At 43.3% G+C, this 18,554-nt stretch overlaps 4 protein-coding genes across 4 annotated transcripts; 2 read left to right on the top strand and 2 right to left on the bottom strand.

The window, feature by feature from the left end:
* Positions 1 to 119: 119 nt before the first annotated feature.
* Positions 120 to 1,860, bottom strand: LOC126802310 (uncharacterized). Its single transcript, XM_050529919.1, has 2 exons — positions 1,001 to 1,860; positions 120 to 895 (listed from the first exon to the last, which is right to left on the bottom strand). Exons 1-2 carry the CDS (start codon positions 1,858 to 1,860, stop codon positions 256 to 258), a joined length of 1,500 nt encoding a protein of 499 aa, XP_050385876.1. The 3' UTR covers positions 120 to 255.
* Positions 1,861 to 2,959: 1,099 nt separating this feature from the next.
* On the top strand, positions 2,960 to 3,811 carry LOC126802317 (PRA1 family protein B3-like). Its single transcript, XM_050529929.1, has one exon. It carries the CDS (start codon positions 3,037 to 3,039, stop codon positions 3,679 to 3,681), a length of 645 nt encoding a protein of 214 aa, XP_050385886.1. The 5' UTR covers positions 2,960 to 3,036; the 3' UTR covers positions 3,682 to 3,811.
* A 7,006-nt stretch (positions 3,812 to 10,817) lies between these two features.
* Positions 10,818 to 13,513, top strand: LOC126802303 (probable leucine-rich repeat receptor-like protein kinase IMK3). Its single transcript, XM_050529913.1, has 2 exons — positions 10,818 to 12,769; positions 12,874 to 13,513. Exons 1-2 carry the CDS (start codon positions 11,065 to 11,067, stop codon positions 13,497 to 13,499), a joined length of 2,331 nt encoding a protein of 776 aa, XP_050385870.1. The 5' UTR covers positions 10,818 to 11,064; the 3' UTR covers positions 13,500 to 13,513.
* A 665-nt stretch (positions 13,514 to 14,178) lies between these two features.
* LOC126802308 (sorting nexin 2A-like) lies at positions 14,179 to 17,956 on the bottom strand. Its single transcript, XM_050529918.1, has 5 exons — positions 16,804 to 17,956; positions 16,213 to 16,422; positions 15,863 to 16,123; positions 14,506 to 14,592; positions 14,179 to 14,419 (listed from the first exon to the last, which is right to left on the bottom strand). Exons 1-5 carry the CDS (start codon positions 17,773 to 17,775, stop codon positions 14,339 to 14,341), a joined length of 1,611 nt encoding a protein of 536 aa, XP_050385875.1. The 5' UTR covers positions 17,776 to 17,956; the 3' UTR covers positions 14,179 to 14,338.
* Between the last annotated feature and the right edge of the window lie 598 nt (positions 17,957 to 18,554).

Raw genomic sequence — 18,554 nt, 5'->3', positions numbered from 1 at the left:
TACAATCCATACTTCCTTCAGCTTCAATACCTTTGACAGTTTCTCCTTATCTTGGACAGGTCGCTATAAACTTTAGCATAATCCTTTACATATAAGGGCTTTGACCCAACCACGGCAATTGGAGCTCACTTGCTTCAACAGGTAGTGTGTATTAGGCTGTTAGCTTATTATCAGTAGAGTTACAAGTTCTCCATCATATGATAGGATAGAACTCATACAAGTGTTTATTAATTATTCATGACCCCCAAAGATTATTTAAGCTATTGTAAGTTTGAGGATTTCTCTAAATTCCAGCCTCCTAGTCTCGGCATAACATGTCCTATGTTTGTTTGGCCAATAAGTTAACCAAATCCACCCTCTAATTTCCCACTCCATAGTCTTTCCCAGGGCAGCTTTGTCCACCTTCCACATGACACCCTCTCCATACTCATCACCAGCAAAAATGACTCCTCCTTGCCTAGTGAAGGGCCTGTAAGCACTAGAGTACCTGTCTTTGAACCAAGCCTTGGGGTTGATCAGTTGATACTTTGATGGCTTGGAAGAGAAGATCTCCCTTCCATCCACACTATCATGGAGAAACCAGTTCAGTTTTGCACTATAACCATACACAGATTCCTCGAACTTCCATGGCTTCAAGCTCATTGTCATGGTCTCTCCAGCAGATACCCTGATCGCCACATAAGGGTTAGGGGGTTCGAACGAACCCTCTATGCCCTTTTCTTTGCCAATCTCTCTTGCAGGGTTATCTGAGGACTTGCTCACCGACACACTCACTATATTGCTTTGTCGAGTTGGAGTGATTTGTAATGAAATTCTTGATGGGAAGTGTTTTTCACCCGTCCCGGCGCCTTGTTCCTTCATTAGAGTCTCATTCACAAGCCTAACAATATCACATCTGCAAAAGAAGTGAGTCAAAGGATGAAGATGGTCATGAGCTCCCAAGCCACCTATGATTTACAAGCCTTAATAGTTGGACCAAAATTTGTACACAAGAAATTACCTTATGTTGTCAACGTTTAGCATCACATCTATCCACCTCTCTTTGACTATGACTTTGTAGTTGAACTGAAGAACACCCTCCAGCTGGTGGTAATTCAGAGAAAATTGTAGCCTCTCATCATCACAAGAAGGACTGCTAGATTTTTCAATGTCCATGGCTATCACAGGACAATACAACTGCACTTTCAACATCCCAAATGTCGAAATTGCGTAAGAATAAAGTGGTGACGGTGTTTTGACAGTTCTGTGTTCTGCTTGGAGCTCCACAGTCCAATTAGTAATAGCAAGGTTCATGGACCGCATCCATTCCTCCTCCAAATTTGATCCTAAGAGCATCATCAGCGACTTCGAAGTCTGTCTTGAACAGCAATCGGCCAAGTGATTCTTGAGAATGTTGAGACATCCGGAGCGAAGACCTGCAGGGGCTTCGTAGATGCAAACGAGGAACAAAAGCGTGAGAAATGAGAGGTTGAAGACTTCTTCCAAGTTGGCTATGTACTCTAGCTTGAGAAACTTGATCAAGAAGCTGTTCTTATTTGAGCCATAGTGAATGACAGATTCAATGACATTTACTAGGAGACTTGAAATGGTTTCTTGACTTATTGGCGTGATGTTATTGGGGCTATATTTGAAGTGCTTCGAGGTCCAAAGCGCGACAGGGAGATTGTAGTCTGCAACTACGGAGAAATAGAGAGTTGGGGCTTGAGGGTTTTTAGATATGCAGAGTTTGAGAGATGGTTGAGATGAACTTGAAGAAGAACACAAGGAAATGGAGACGATGGAATTATTTGGTGGCCATTGAGAGATTGGTGGAAGGCTTTGAATCCATGAAAATATGTCAGGAAATCCAGAAGAAGCCATAGAATTTAACTAAAGAGTTCAATGTTGATCCCCATTTTTATAGGGGCTCTGCATGTTAAGCAAATAGTACTACTGAAAGATAGAATACAAACGCATCAGATTCTGGTTGTAGGAAAAGTGAACATGGAAGAACTTTTGGATTTCATAGTTGTGCAAGAAATGCGATTGCTTGTTTTGTAGTCTCTTACTCAAGAATTTTTAGTTTTCGGACAAGAGATTTTATTTTCCAAATCAGCAACAAAAGTAGGCAAATCACAAGATGGTCCTCTGGTGTGTTAGACAATCATTACACCCCGAAGACTTACAGCAATTGCAGTTGAAGTTCATATAAAAATGGATAAAATTAATAAATACAATTTCAATAGCGTGCTAAATCTACCCATGTACGTACGTGCATCGAAGCTAGCTAGCTTTCTGGTTTTCTGGAGAATCAACATGATGCAGTGATTATATAGGAAATGATTCTAACTTTTGTTTGGCCTAACATTTCGTATGTAAGCAAATGTTATTAGTTCCCCAAAAGGATGCGAATATGTGCTAGTCATTTGCATAAGCTCGTAGACAGATGATGGATGGTGATAATTAACAGAATTGGACTTTTGACTCAAATTACAACAGTAAGCTTTCTTCTCCTTCAAATAGCTTATTGTCTCATGATTCGTTTACGTTCATGGCTTCATGCAATCATACCTAACTTGCTTGTTGAAGACTATTATATTGATAGCCATGTCTTGATGTATACATAAAGACTTAAGGGGTATTCGATATTATACATACTTCTTCTTTTTTTAACTAATGCATTTGGTGGATATTAAGCATGTGTTTTATTCTAAGAGAATGTCTAACTTCTTTAATTGTACTGAATTAACAAAATGATCTTTTAGTTTAGGGAGGTTTATAAAATTAATTGGAGCCAAACGTTGCAAAATAGTTAATTGGGCCGGTAAAGCCTGTAAACGAAAGTATATAGTTGGACCTTGGAACCCAAACCCGATTATAGAAAAGTCCGCCACCCTGGACAAATGCTCTATTTCTATTGGAATAGACACTATATCACACTCCCGTTCTTTTCCTCCATAACTAAATTCGCTCCATAAGATCTCTCGTGAAATAACTAACCAACCTCTTTCGCTCCCAAAACACCCGCCACATCTCACGCGCCACCACCCTCCCACAATGTCCGCCCCACCGACGCTCCCCATCACCAACCCCCAAACCACGTCGTCCGCCGCCGCCTCCCAGTCCCCTGCCCTAATCGCCACGCCCGCCTTCCGCGCGTTCCTCTCACGCTTCACCTCCTCCATCCGCTCCGGCTTCTCCCAGCGCCGCCCCTGGTACGAGCTCCTCGACCGGAGCTCCCTCGCCCGACCCGACTCCCTCTCCGAAGCCTACTCCCGGATCCGGAAAAACGCCACCTACTTCCGCGTCAACTACGTCACCCTCGTCACCGTCGTCCTCGCCCTCTCTCTCCTCACCAACCCCTTCTCCCTCCTCGTCCTCCTCTCCCTCCTCGGCGCGTGGGCCTTCCTCTACCTCTTCCGATCCTCCGATCAGCCCCTCGTCATCGGCGGCCGCACCTTCTCCGACGCCGAGACTCTCATCGGCCTCGTCGTGACCACGGTGCTCGTCGTCTTCGTCTCCAGCGTCGGCTCGCTCCTCATCTCGGCTCTCTTGATCGGACTCGCGATTGTGCTCGCGCACGGCGCGTTTAGGGTTCCGGAGGATCTGTTCCTTGACGATCAGGAGCCGGCCAACACCGGATTCCTCTCGTTCCTCGGCGGTGCTCAAGCTGCTGCTACCGCCGCGGCGGCGCGTGTGTAGGTGGATCTTTAATTTGTTTAGGGGGGAGATATTCAATATGTTTGGTGAAAGATTAGGGTTTATATAGATTGAATCTGGCATTTTCTTAGTTCTCTATCGAATTTTCGAAATGTAATGCTACTTCTCTCTTAGTATAACTTTGATTCTCATGAATTTTGTTCTTTTTTTTTTGTGTATAACTATTCTTTATGATCCTATTAGTACTCATTTTATTTGATTGCATGGGGATGATAATGTGAATATGAATTTAGGTTAAATTGAGTAGAGTACAAGGAGAATGCAAGTATGTTTAGTTTAAGATCAATTTTTTTGAAGAAATTGTTAAAGTTTAGTAGTCTTGAGAGTGGCCAAGTCTTCATGGGGTCTATTGTCAGTTTGTATACATTTGTTTTACGTTTTACTTAAGACTAAAGCAATTAGAGTCAATGTTGATGTGTTCTAGTAGGTGGGCAAGAACTCAAGTTTAGTATTGGTGGTTTTAGTCTGAATTCTTGTGGACTAGGGGTGTTGTAGATTGATCAGGTTGAAGATCTACAAGCTTTAGATCGGAGAGATCACACATGTTTAGTTTTGGTGGTCATGAACCCTAGTTTAGTATTTGTGCTTAATTGTGGAGTGTTGGGGGAATAGGTGCCGACATTGGTGATGGTCTATAACTTCAGATGACGATCTGTACATTCTGATCAGAGAAATAACATGTTGTTGAGCTAGGAATTGACATTCGGGACAATAGAATTGTGAGTCGGAAATAAAAATTGTTGGGTGGACTGTATCTCCCCCATTCATGGTAGTTGGAGCATTCATGTTGATAGAATTTCATAGTCGGTTGCTAAGAGATAGTTATTGTGTTGACACAAACGTTGGGGGGGGGGGGGGGGGGGGGGTAGATTGTTTGAGAGATAGGTCAGGCCATGTTTATGATCAAGGGAGTGTGCTAGTGCTGGGTAGAGGGGGCTGCTGGGCAGAAGTACAATGCTCGCCACTATAGTTTATGCAATGCTTATCTGTTTGATGCCATATCAGACTCCTGGTATAATTAAGGTGGATGATGTTCCTGATATCAGTACGAATTAAGTGAAAATAAAAAGTGTAAAAAGTAATTGCATGCTGCAGCTGTATTAAGCAGGGTAGTTTGTGCTTTCTTGCAGAAGAACAGTTGCAGAAATTGTGTCACCATTGTATGTCTTGAACTCTTGATCATGCACTTTACTGAATAAGCCTGTCTTGGCGATGTATCCGTAGACCGTAGTCTTGGCCTTCCACTGTTTGTTTGATTGATTTGGTGATTGTAATCAAATGAATTTCACTTCTCATTGATAGGGTTTGCCCCAACAGCTCCCTTGTCATGTGCTATGCTTAGTATCCGGCCTCTTAGTACTTGACTGGTGGTTCATTAGTTCTGATAACTAAATAGCCGGGCCAATGCTATCTTTGTATTCTATGCTGTTAAATGGGTTGGCAGGTTCGATCTGATTATAAAATGCAAAGGTCGTTAAAATCTATCATCATGTTATCATAAACTCCATAGACCAATCATACACTGAGCTACATGAATTCCTTAAATAGGAAAGTATTATATTAACTAATCAGAGTTTTAGTTCAGCCAAAACTAAAGCATAAACTAGAAAGGGAATGCTCATTCTACCTCATATCCTTCTCATCTTTCTGCCAAAAATAATTACAAAGCTTCAGCATCTGGACCACCCCTGATTGTCACCCCAAGACCTAAACTGATGCCGACGGCCCCCTAAATGGTCAAGAACTGAAAGCTAAGTTACCAAACCTAATAAGGTACTCCACATTGATGACCTCCTTTCTCATTGCTACCTTGATCCTTGACCCAGTTTTAACCACATCATTTGACTTGAAATGGTTTGATTATATTGCTTGATGAATCATTCACAGATTACACTTCATTATATAGGCTAATTCTAGCACTATTCTACCCATTAATTTCCACTAATTATGCCGTGATTTACGGAAGGAATCACGGGCTGTGATTCCCGGCCGAATTCACGCCGACACTCCCCCTCAAGTTGGTGCATACATGTCAACCATGCCCAACTTGCTAAGTGAATCATAAAAGGCCTTTTTAGACACTCCTTTTGTGAGCATATCGGCAAGTTGCTCCTCTGTAGAAACAAAAGAAAAACTGATGATCTTCGCGTCTAGCTTCTCCTTTATAAAGTGACGATCAACCTCCACATGTTTTGTACGATCATGTTGCACAGGATTATGGGAGATATCAATGGCTGCCTTGTTGTCACAGTACAGCTGCATAGCACATTCAGGCTTAATACCCAAATCTTGTAGCAAACTTCTAAGCCATAACAATTCGCACACTCCATGAGCCATACCTATGTATTCTGCTTCAGCACTAGATCGTGCTACCACATTTTGTTTCTTACTCTTCCATGTAACAAGATTACCTCCAACAAAGGTAAAGTACCCTGATGTGGATCTCTGATCTGTAATATTTCCAGCCCAGTCTGCATCTGTGAAGCCACAAATTTCGAGGATATTATTGTGATTAGAGAACATTACTCATCTCCCCGGAGCTGATTTTAAATACCTCAAAATCCTTACAACAGCATCCATGTGGTCCTCACTGGGATTATGCATGAATTGACTCACTATACTCACTGCATACGCAACATCTGGTCTGGTATGTGATAGATAAATTAGGCGTCCAACTAGCCTCTGATAACGAGTTTTTTCAGTAAAGACTTGATATGGGTACTCTGCTAACCGATGGTTCTGCTCAATAGGAGTATCAATGGGAGTGCAGTCCAACATACATGTCTCTGTTAGAAGATCAAGAATGTACTTCCTCTGACAGAGATAGATACCTTCATTTCCTCGGGCTACTTCAATGCCTAAAAAATACTTGAGTGTACCTAGATCCTTCATCTCAAACTCTTTGGCAAGTTGTTTCTATAATCTATCCACCTCAATAGTATCATTTCCAGTAACTACCATATATACTCAAGTATTCAAACAGTATCATCAACATATATAATCAAGGCTGTTACCTTCTCTTGTTGATGTTTGAGAAATAACAGTATCATCCTGCACTTTGTTAGGTAATGGTACAGTAGATATTTGATTCACAAATGACTCATATGACTTAGATAATCTTTTGGTAGATATAAAATTTACCACCGGATACTTGGCTTTAGTCTGAAGGGTAGGTTCATATTTTTTTGTTGGTTGACCCCGAGTAGACCTATTTGACAAAACATATTGTCTACTATTAGCCCTAATAGTATGACTAACCTCAGATAAGTGATCTTCTGTACCAGGAGAGCATTGGTCAGGGGTATAAACAGCTGTACGGGAGTCATGAGGGGTAGTTGTGTTGTCAGCTTCTGGTGCCTGAATCTCTCGAGTGATGACCTCCGGGGGTGCCTGTGTGGCTGACACATTGGTAATCTTAACAGAACCTGTTACCATATCGACTGGCTCACTTGTCTCCCCCTCTCCATGATACAACTATTCAAAATATGAATTCTCCCCCTGAAGAGCAGTATCAAAAGAGGGAAAATAACTCATGTCCTCAAAAAAGGTAACATCCATAGTGACATAGTACTTCCGGGTAGGGGATGATAGCACCGGTACCCTTTCTGATGTACTCCGTACCCAACAAACACACATTTAACTGTCCGGGCATCCAACTTAGAACGCTGATGTTAGGGAAGATGAACAAAAGCAACACAACTGAAAACACGGGCAGGAAGATTATGAAAAGAGGGTAATGAGACATGTGATGCAAGCACCTCATATGGAACTTTCCCCTGAAGGACACGAGATGGAAGACGATTAATAAGGTGGGCGGAAGTAATGACAGCATCACCCCAAAGGTATTTAGGCATGTGGGCACTAAAAAGAATACACTGAGCCATATCAAGTAAATGACGATTTTTTCTTTCAAAGACCCCATTTTGCTCAGGTGTGTAAAGACACGTTGTTTGATGAACAATTCCGTGTGTGTTAAGGAACTCCTGAAAAGACATTATTCACATATTCCCTCCCATTATCAGAACGAAGAACTCGAATAGTGGCATTATATTGTGTTTGGATAGAGGCATGAAAGGCACGAAAAGCTGAAAAAACATCATCTTTAGTTTTAAGAAGAACAATCCATGAAAGACGTGTGCAATCATCAATAAAAGACACAAAATAACGCATTCCTGACACAGTTGACTCCTTAGAGGGTCCTCAAACATCAGAATGAATTAATTCAAAAGGAAGAAAAATTTTAGGAGAAGTACTAGGGGAATAAGTAGATCGATAACTCTTGCCCAAAACACAGGTCTCACAACATAACAAAGACTCGTCCACACTAATAAACAAAGAATGCATGGATGTTTTCATAACACTAAAAGATGGATGCCCTAAGCGACGATGTCATAACCAAACTTCACTTAGCTTGTCAGAGGTGGAGAGTAAAGTGGTCCGAGACTGTCCCCCTGGTTTTTCCCCAGCGTATGTCAGATCCAGATGAAACAACCGGCCCCTCAGATACTCCCGACCAATTACCCGTCCGGTGAGAAGATCCTGAAATATTACATACATAGGAAAAAAGGTCACAGAGCACTGGGCGTCAGCGCTCAATTGGGGAACATATATCAAATGATGTGATAAAGCATGTACATATAGTACATTATGAAGCTCTATGGTGGGAGTAATACGAACGGACCATGTCCCTAACACCGGGAATGCCTCACCATTAGCATTAGTAACATAGGGTACGGGTGGAGGGGACAATACGGTAAAATAAGATTTTTCATAAGTCATATGATCAGATGCACCAGAATCAATAATCCTTGTATTAAAACTAACAGAGTGAGAAATATTGAAAACCATACCAATTTGACCACGGCCAACGATGGAGGCTGTAGGTGCTCCTCCAGCAGTATGGTGATCATGCCCAACCACACCATAGATATCTGGTTCTGGAACTAATTGAAGAGTTGCCTTTGTCTGTGGACGATGATTAGGCCGTTTAGGCCTAAGGTGTGGATACAATTTCCAACATGTTGCACGAGCATGGTTAGTATCATGACAATAAGAGCAAGGAGGGCAGGGCTGATTCCCGAAGCCTGGTGGTGGTCCTTGTCGATGAAAGGGAGCGGAAGTAACTTGCGGAAGGGGTGGTGCTGGAGAACGAGCACGGACAGTGAGACTGGAAACTACAACCGGTGCCTGAAGAATACTCATGCTGAGACTCATCCTTTCAGATATAGGTGAAAGCTGTGAGTAGGCTAGGTGGTTCGGTCATTCGGAGCAGTTCGCCTTTCGCACTGGTATGTTTGGCATCAAGACCTTTTAGAAAATGGTGAACTCGTTCAAGCTCCTTCTCCTTTTGGTACCAAACAATATCCTCTTGATTTTTAATCATGCAAGGACGTTTCACATCAATCTCAGCCCAAATATTCTTCAGTTTAGTGAAATAGTGCGCCACCGGTTGCCCATCCTGGTGAATGGCTAAAGCTGTGCACATTAACTCATGAACCTATATGAAATCAGAGTCATTAGTATATAAGCTGGCTAGTGTCTCCCATATTGCCTGTGCAGTGGCACAGGCCTCCACCAGATCAATTATCTCATCATTCATAGCTTTCTACAAGACAGACATGACAAGACCATCGTCGTCGTCCAATTTAGTGTAGGCAACAATATCCGTAGGACTAGGAGCCTTAGTGACGCCGGTGACATGTCCCATCTTATGCATGCCTCGAAGATGAGCAGTCATGAGTCGTTTCCATTTACGGAAATTGGTGCCGTTTAGTTTGGCGCCTCCAAATGAGCCACTGTCAGAACCCTTAACAGATACTTTGAATGTCGGAATATCAGAGGTCTGAGAACCATCACCTTCGTGTCCAGAACCCATGGAAAAGAAACAGTGTAAAGAAAAAAAAGGCAGAGGAGGTAGGAGCAAAAGCACAAAAAATGGAGAAGAATTTGCCGCCGGTGCACTGGAACTGTCAGTGAAGATGCATTGATGGGTCGGGTCGGGTGAACCGGGTCGGGTCGGGTGATCCGGGTCGGGTCGCACTGAGCTGGGCTGGGCCGGGTTGCACTGTGCTGGGCTGGACCTGAGCTGGGATGGGCCGGGTAGCACTGAGATGGGCTGGGCCGGGTCGCAATGAACTGGGCTGGGCCGAAAACGGGTCGAGCGGTGCAGAATCTCCTCGGTTAGGATCGGCGAGCTGTGACGTCGGGCGTGGAGCGGCGACGTCCGGCGAGGAGTGGCGACATCCGGCGTGGAGTGGCGATGTCCGGCGAGGAGAGACAGCAGCAGCGGTGATGGAAGAATCCTCGGGGAGGTAGCAGCAGGAGCGGTCGGGGAGGCAGCAGCGGCGCCGGAGCAGCAGTCTGCGACGTCTGGAAGGCAGCGGCAACGTCAGAGAGGGCCGCGGTGAGGCAGCAGTACGGGAGGAGGTAGCTATGAGCACCCCGGTGGTAACCGGCCGGAAAAAGAAAAAACGGGCAAAAAACCCAGGAAAAAACAGAGCACGAAGAGGCTCTGATACCAACTTGAAATGGTTTGATTATATTGCTTGATGAATTATTCACATATTACATTTCATTATATAGGCTAATTCTAGCACTATTCTACCCACTAATTTTCACTAATTATGCCGTGATTTACGGAGGGAATCACAGGCCGTGTTCCCAGCCGAATTCACACCGACAATTTGGCACAAAGTATCTCCGAAATCAGAACGATTTAGTTCCGGCCAGATCTCAAACGGAACTAACTGGTTGCCTCGTTGGGGTAAAAAATGGTCTAGACCATTGGGAAGGTTCCTAATCCGGTAATAGTACAGGTGCTGGCTGACGATGCTTGTGCGAGACCCAAAAAGCAAGATAACCGTTACGAGGAGGAGCCATAAGAGCAATAAAACGACCCAAACTTCAACTAGTTCAAACATCACCTGAACCACGAGGATCTCCAATAAGAATACTGTTACATAATGCAACCATACTATTACATAATGCATGGAGAAGAGTAAAGGAACAAGAAAACACTAAAACAAATACACCCGAACCCAACCATTATGGTTTTCTGGTACTCACCCAGACCAGGCTGACCAGACCCACCCACTACTATTATTATTGCCTCTCAGAAATCAAAACATTAACAAAGATAGAAACTAGCCGTTAGGTTTTTGCAAGACGAAGAAGAAGAAGAAGAGCGTCTGCTACCCACATGGACTCTCTCTTTCTCTCTCCCAATACAAGATTCTGCAACTCCTCACGTGCCTTGTCACTCTCACTAACCCACCTCTAAAGCCCTCCATTACTTCACTCCCCAACTCACTTCTTCTTCTTCTTCTTCTTCTTCTTCTCCTCCTCTCTTTCAATACTTCTGTGGTTATGGAAAGCCAGAATCACATTTCGAATACGTTCTGCGGTTGCCTGAATAGTAAAGGGTACCGCATTTCGCATAAGAGGAGGGAAAAATGGAAATGCGGTAATCAATCACACAGCTTGTTGATCTTTCTTTCACTCTTCATGTTGTGTGCATTGTTTCGGCCGGTTGGCGGTGAGACTTGGGACGGCGTTATTGTCACAGCGGCCGACTACCAGTCCCTGCAGGCATTCAAGCACGAGCTAGACGACCCTAAAGGCTTCCTGAAGAGCTGGAACGACAGCGGCTACGGAGCCTGCTCCGGCGGCTGGGCTGGGATCAAGTGTGCTCAGGGTCAGGTCATTGTGATACAGCTTCCGTGGAAGGGCTTAGGTGGCAGAATCACTGAGAAGATTGGCCAGCTTCAAGGGTTGAGGAAGCTTAGCCTCCATGATAATCACATTGGGGGATCAATCCCTGCTTCATTGGGCTTGCTTCCAAGCCTTAGAGGTGTGCAGTTGTTTAATAATTTGCTTTCTGGTTCAATCCCACCTTCATTGGGTTTTAATCCTCTGCTTCAGAACCTAGACCTCAGTAACAACTCTCTCACTGGGTCTGTACCGGATAGTCTTGCAAACTCTACCAAGCTTTATAGAGTTGCTTTGAGCTTCAATTCATTATCTGGGTCTTTTCCTATTAGTCTCACTCACTCACCTTCCCTTACTTTCCTTTCGATTAGTCACAATAATCTATCAGGGAACATACCAAATGAACTCGGAACTCTTTCAAATCTTAGGATATTAGATTTGTCTAGCAATGTCTTCAAAGGAAGCTTGCCTGCTAGTATTGGTAGATTGCAAAACCTTGCGATTCTCGACTTGAGCAGAAACCAAATTCAGGGTCCGATACCAAACATTCTCGGAAACATTTCCTCTCTTGCACAGCTTGACTTTTCACTTAACAATCTCAGTGGTGCAATTCCAGCTTCTCTTGCTGATCTTCCACATCTTGGTTTCCTCAATGTCTCTTACAACAACCTCTCTGGCTCTGTTCCAACTCTTCTCTCCCAGAAGTTCAATGAAAGCTCATTCGTTGGGAACATTCAGCTATGTGGGTACAGTGCTTCAACCACATGTCCTTCTGAGGCGCCTTCCCAAAGTGTTGTAGCTCCAGCACCTGAGGTAGCTAGACGTCGTCGACGTAGACTTAGTACCAAAGACAGGATTCTCATTGCAGCAGCAGCACTTCTAGTAGTTTTATTTCTACTCTGCTGCATACTGCTTTGCTGTTTGATCCGGAAAAGAGATGCATCCAAATCAAAGGACGGTGGGCCGGCCGGAGCTGGTGCTGCCAGAACCGAAAAGGGAATTGCAGTTGGTGGTGGTGAAATCGAGTCTGGTGGAGAGGCCGGAGGAAAGCTAGTCCATTTTGATGGTCCGATGGCTTTTACAGCTGATGATCTTTTGTGTGCAACAGCAGAGATTATGGGGAAGAGCACTTTTGGGACAGTTTACAAGGCCACACTGGAGGATGGGAGTGAAGTTGCAGTGAAGAGATTGAGAGAAAAGATTACTAAGGGTCAAAGGGAATTCGAAACAGAAGTGAATATACTTGGGAAGATCAGACATCGAAACCTCTTGGCTATGAGGGCTTATTACTTAGGACCTAAAGGAGAAAAGCTTTTGGTTTTCGATTACATGCCTAAAGGAAGTCTAGCTGCATTTCTCCATGGTAAGCATCATCCAAGGTTCTAAGTCGAACTGTTCTTTATAAACCAAGACTTGTGCTCTGCATTATCTAACAAGAATGATCACCTTTTGTTATTTCTGTTGCAGCTCGCGGACCTGATACTCCGATTGATTGGCCAACAAGAATGAGAATCGCAAAGGGTATGGCGCGAGGCCTGTCCTATCTCCATAGCAATGAGAACATCATACATGGGAACCTCACATCCAGCAACGTCCTACTTGACGAGCAAACTGATTCTAAGATCGCAGATTATGGTCTCTCTAAGCTTATGACAGCGGCCGCCAATTCGAATGTGATTGCAACAGCAGGGGCACTTGGTTACCGAGCACCTGAGCTCTCAAAGCTGAAGAAGGCCAACACAAAAACAGATGTATACAGCCTTGGTGTGATCATATTGGAACTCCTAACGGGAAAGTCGCCCGGCGAGCCAATGAATGGTTTGGACCTGCCTCAGTGGGTTGCCTCCATCGTCAAAGAGGAGTGGACGAATGAAGTTTTTGATCTGGAATTGATGAGGGATGCGTCTGTCATCGGGGATGAGTTGCTAAACACATTGAAACTGGCTCTGCATTGTGTTGATCCTTCTCCATCAGCAAGACCGGAAGTTCTGCAGGTTCTGCAGCAACTCGAAGAGATTAGACCCGAAACAGCTGCCAGTTCAGCCGATGATGGAGCTGCAGAGCCGTCAGTCCCTTCGACAACAAGCGAGTGAAAATGAATTCCAGAACTAGTACTTACAAAGTAGTTCAATATTCTTTCATTCTTCCTACTTGGTTTTGTTTTGTTACACTTCATCAGTGTTTGTAAATACAAGTTTCTCTTAATTAAAGAGCCATTTGTGATTTCCTTATGCGTTATCAATCTAGTGGGCGATGAAGTTTAGTTCTTTACCATGTCAAACCAAGATTGAAAGTTAGATGAAGTGTAATCAATGTTCATAATCTCAGAGACTGCATTATGGACCGCATGCTGTTAGTGTACATTTCAATCTGCAATGTAAATTGGATATAGAGGTGAGTACCGTATTGGAAGGACCACTGACCAAAAATCAATGGCAAATCCCAACGTGGAGAACAAGAGTAGAGAACAAAAAAACTAGTCATCATCATAGAAAATGAGACTTAGACGTGTACACCCATGTTCCATCGAGAAAATCGACATAATTATATATATATATACTGGTCTATCTCATCGACATCTACGATGCTCTGCATGATACCAAGAAAATGATACCAAGAAGATAATTCACCGTTTAAACATCACCAAAAGCACCTATGTTTCTATATACCGGCAATGGCCAGTCTCGAGCATCCAAAACTTGCAGAAACTAGAGGCTCACCACAAGTTTTGATCAAATCAAACCTTTAAAACCTTGCTTAAGATATAGAAGATTAGAGAAAAAGGGCGCGGTCTCTGGTATCCTAATTGAATTGGTTAGGGTTGAAGCTTCTTTGTATAACACAAATGGGATGTCGATTTTACTTGTGTACATGGATGAAATATAGGGAACTTACAATGAAAACCTAAACGCAAAAATTTACAGCAGAAATGTCAGCTACCATCTCTTGCATACCCACTAGTCTCTTCCGCAAGCTTCTCCCACGCATTTGCCATCTTTTCTGCATATCCTACCTGTTATCCACACAAAAAAAAGAAGCAAAATTATTGTTCAAGGACATCCAAGTTACCAGGAAAATGAGATTTAGCAGAAGAGTTACCTGATTAAGAACAAATCCCTTCAACATTCCCATAAAGTCGTCTTGTCTTTCTCTGTCAAGCCTTTCAAGTTCATTCCTGTTATTTTCCTGCATACAAGGTTCTCCATAAATCATGCTTCTTTTTAACATTCATCTTCTCTATATATATAGCGAGGCATTTGTTTCACTGTTCATCTGTGTTTTTCTTAACTTCCAAAATTGCCCATGGTTTGAATGAGTTGTTACATCTTCAAAATCAAATTTAAAAAAGAACTCACATTTACGGAAATAAACATGGTTTCAGAGGAACTTCAAGCATTGGATGAGTAAGATTCAGACAATACAAACAAAGAACAAAAAACCAGGGCAAGCTGATTGCATTAAATAACACATGAAATCACATATATCAAAGATTCTTGCTAAAATCTATAACTAGTAAGCATGCATGTCGTTCAGTGTCCGCTTAGACTCTTACACTTGATCTTATCTAAAATAACAAGGAAAAGATGATAGTTGGCCTCAGTTAGTTTAAATATGACTTAAAACATTTGTTGGGCAGTGCAGTTGCACAAGCCTATTGGACCAAAATACTGCACAAAGAAGTGTTTCCCAAACACCACAAACAAGACATGTCCAATTTTAAGTTAATTGTGATAATCAACTAAAGAAGAGGCATCAGGTTTTCACTATGCCAAAGGCAATATACAGACAATGTGAATGTTGCCATTTCACCTTCTAAAGTTAAATAGCTCTAGAAGCAGGGCAAGTGGCACACACTAAATTGAAGATGGGTAACCAATTATATAGTATATATTTAAGCATTGTCTAAATCAGAATACCTTTGTTAATAAGCAAAGGCATATGATTTCTTCTTAATTTAGTAACCAACTATAACTACCTTTGGTAGTTTCTTACTTGCTTGGTACTTGTACACTTATAAATGGCATATCTGAGAAATTATGCACTATCCATTTATTATGCGATCACGAAGATTACAAAGTTTCTCTTCTGTTGTTTTCTTCTGGATTCAAGGATCTGTTTGTAGATTTTTAAATTTTCATCCTAATTTCCTCCGTATTCTTTTATGTGCATTCTGTGTCCACTGGTCTGTGCAAATCTCATGTTAAACTTATTTGCAGACATTATTATATAGTAATGTGAAATTAGAAATAGCATAAGAAACTCAAGGGCCCCCCATTATGATCAAACAGGCACATCAGTTAGAATCACATTTAAACTATGAAATGTTGTAGGTATAAGATTATAGGTCAAACAAAGAAACAAGACAGATCTATACAAGATGCAATCTTTCTAAAAAAAAATCTATAAATCCAAGATGCAAACTGAAAAGTCTGGGTTTAGAGGCCTGATATGTTACCTTGATGCGTTCATACTCGTTAACTGCACAAGCTTTGGCTTCCTCACTAACTTTCAAAGTTTCCTTTAACTCCTCTATTTTCCGCATCCTGGACCTGTCTCCACCAAATATTTTGGATGCTGCAGCTTCAAGCTTCTCTATCCTTGACTGCAGGGAGACCAAGTCCGTGGAAAGAGTTTGCACCGTTAGTAAAGCGCTTGTTCGGTCTGAAAATGCACTGTTGACCGCTAACATTACTCCAAGATATTCATGTAGTTTGTCCTGCAATATATTTGATCATAATGTGATAACACAGAGAGAGAGAGAGAGAGAGAAACTATCCTATTATGGTGATTAAATAAATTACTTACCAAATGTTTAACAGTTTGTGCATTTAACTCGCGGTACAGTCGGCTAGATTTAACAGCCGCTGTAGCCACATTTTTCATATCAGTGGCTCGTGTTGTTTGAGATTCAAACATGGCTCCTTCCGTCTCAAGCTTGGTCAGCTTCACAAACGCCAATCCCAATTCCCCCATAGTCTCTCCCATGTCTTGCTGAGCTTTAACCAGCAACTCAGCCTGCAAAGCACCAGAAGGAAAAACATTTATCATGAAAATCAATATTGACAAACAGCTCAACAAGTTAATCCCTAAAACCTCTGCCACTCTACTACATTTTAAGTGAAACCGTTTTGAAAGCTACTTAACAAACAATGCTAGATCCTCATCAACATAAATGGTAAATCTTTCTACTGCAAAGCCCCTCAGTAATCATTGATCTGCTCGACATTATCACACTAATGCAATTAATAAGCAATGCTAAACGTAAATGGTCAATCTTTCAACTTCAAAGCCCTTAACTCGATGATAAAAATAAAATAAAAAATGAACACACTATTGCAGTTGCAGTCGATACAATCTAACCGAAACTCAAATGCAGATAGTGAAATTAGTACACACCTGCTGCGACAAATTGCTAAGCTCTTGCTCAAACTCAACCACCTTCTCCTTCCTCTCCAAGAACTCCTTATCCTCCTCGACCACAATCGGCTTCACACCTCCCCAATCATTCACCACAGACTGCTTCAACTCCCTAAACATCCTCAGCAAGTCCCTACCGCCTTTCGCAGGCTGCGCTGCCTCGTTCGCATCCGCCGCCTCCCCAACCAGCTGCCTCGGCAGCCTAACGGCGCCGTCCAGCATTCTCGACGCCACATCCACACTCCTCATCAACGGCAGCTTCCCCTTCACAACCAAAAACACTCTCAGCTCCTCGCTCCTCCTGATCGCCGGATGCGCCGCGAGCTTATTCAGGTACCGACTCAGCGCCGCCCTCCTCTGCTCCACGAACTGCTCGATTTGCATCACCTGACTCTCCACCACGCTCTTATCCGGCCGGATTGGGATGAAGAATCCGCGGCACGACTCAGCCAACCGGTCCGATAGCGTCACCACATCCTTGAACCGCCGCCGCACAGTGAACTCGGATCCGTCGCCGCCGTACTCCGGCATGTTCGTCCGCGTCGTGATCAAGTACGTGTAGTATGACGTCCCTCCCGGGACGAGCGAGTTGGAGAGCTCGAGCTCCTTCTGCGGGTCGGAGACCCAAACCTTGAGGAACTCGGACCTCGCCGGAGGGTCAGATTCAGGCTTGGGAGCGTCGTGGCCGTTGGATGCGGAGGCGGAGGAGTCGAAGGAGGTGAAGATCGCGTCGGCGTAGGACGGCGGTTCGAGGAAGGAGTTGAAGTGTTGCGAGGCTGAGGCGGAAGAGGAGGCGGTGCTGGTCTGGCGGTCGATGAAGTCTGAGGAAGGAGAAGACTGGCCGTTGGATGAGGTAGGAGGAGGAGCCGCGTCGAGGACCAGAGATTCCATATCGTCTTGTGATTCGCAGAGGTCGGAGTTTTCGCCGCCGTGGTTTTCCTGCCTCATCATTCTGGTATTAAAAATTTAAATTAAAAAAAAAAGAGAGAAAAAGGGATAAGGAGATTGAGGCGGTGGAGGAGGAGCTGCATGAAAGGGAGTTAGTGAGTGAGTTGAACTGAGCCGAGTTTGACTCGGGCGGGTCAAGGCGGGTGAGGGGAGCAGGGAGGACGAGGAGCCCCCGTTTTGCAAATTCTGGGTGCCGACTTGGACACTTGAGACTAACTATTTCGTTTTTCATTCGAAGCGATGACGCTGCTTCCGCCACGTGGTATGCCACGTGGTATGCCAATGCACTCCGATGGATCCGATCTTTAATTTGGTTATTTGGGCCTATGTCTGATGAAATTGATCGGGCAATCTGTCATGGATTGAGATCCAAGATTGGTGATGTTGGGCCTCCCAGGATAAATGCTTTTAATTTTAAAGAATATTTAGTCAGAAGTCTCCACCAACCAAACGTTATTTAGATTCTAAAGTATGTACTAATACTTACTAGGTGAGTTAATCTATGAACAATATTATTTGTCTCTAAATACGTGTCAGATTTCAGATTTGGATAAATAAAAAATCACGCATATAATCTCTATAATCACTGAAACCCGACTCATACAGCCATATCAGATAAATTTATTTCAACACCACCACATAATGTCGTACCCTATCCGGATACAGTCGTTTTCAATCACAATATCAGTCCATCCTTGGTGTATGCCAAGTAATTAAACAGCCATTTTTCACTTCCATGAATAACGCAGAGTGGCCTTGTAGAACAGGTTTAGCTATTGCCG

This window comes from Argentina anserina, chromosome 7 (genome assembly GCF_933775445.1).
Source record: "Argentina anserina chromosome 7, drPotAnse1.1, whole genome shotgun sequence".
Classification (NCBI taxonomy): domain Eukaryota; kingdom Viridiplantae; phylum Streptophyta; class Magnoliopsida; order Rosales; family Rosaceae; genus Argentina; species Argentina anserina.
This window is presented reverse-complemented; position numbering and strand designations above follow the sequence as displayed.

Bases quoted from the DNA above. Each gene is read 5' to 3' on its own strand.
- LOC126802303 (XM_050529913.1), top strand. From the start codon at position 11,065: ATGGAAAGCCAGAATCACATTTCGAATACGTTCTGCGGTTGCCTGAAT. The intron at 12,770-12,873 runs GTAAGCATCATC...TTTCTGTTGCAG, and splicing joins TCTAGCTGCATTTCTCCATG to CTCGCGGACCTGATACTCCG.
- LOC126802317 (XM_050529929.1), top strand. From the start codon at position 3,037: ATGTCCGCCCCACCGACGCTCCCCATCACCAACCCCCAAACCACGTCG.
- LOC126802308 (XM_050529918.1), bottom strand. From the start codon at position 17,775: ATGATGAGGCAGGAAAACCACGGCGGCGAAAACTCCGACCTCTGCGAA. The intron at 16,423-16,803 runs GTGTGTACTAAT...GGTGCTTTGCAG, and splicing joins TTAGCAATTTGTCGCAGCAG to GCTGAGTTGCTGGTTAAAGC. The intron at 14,420-14,505 runs GTAACTCTTCTG...TGTGGATAACAG, and splicing joins AGGGATTTGTTCTTAATCAG to GTAGGATATGCAGAAAAGAT.
- LOC126802310 (XM_050529919.1), bottom strand. From the start codon at position 1,860: ATGGCTTCTTCTGGATTTCCTGACATATTTTCATGGATTCAAAGCCTT. The intron at 896-1,000 runs GTAATTTCTTGT...CTTCTTTTGCAG, and splicing joins CTAAACGTTGACAACATAAG to ATGTGATATTGTTAGGCTTG.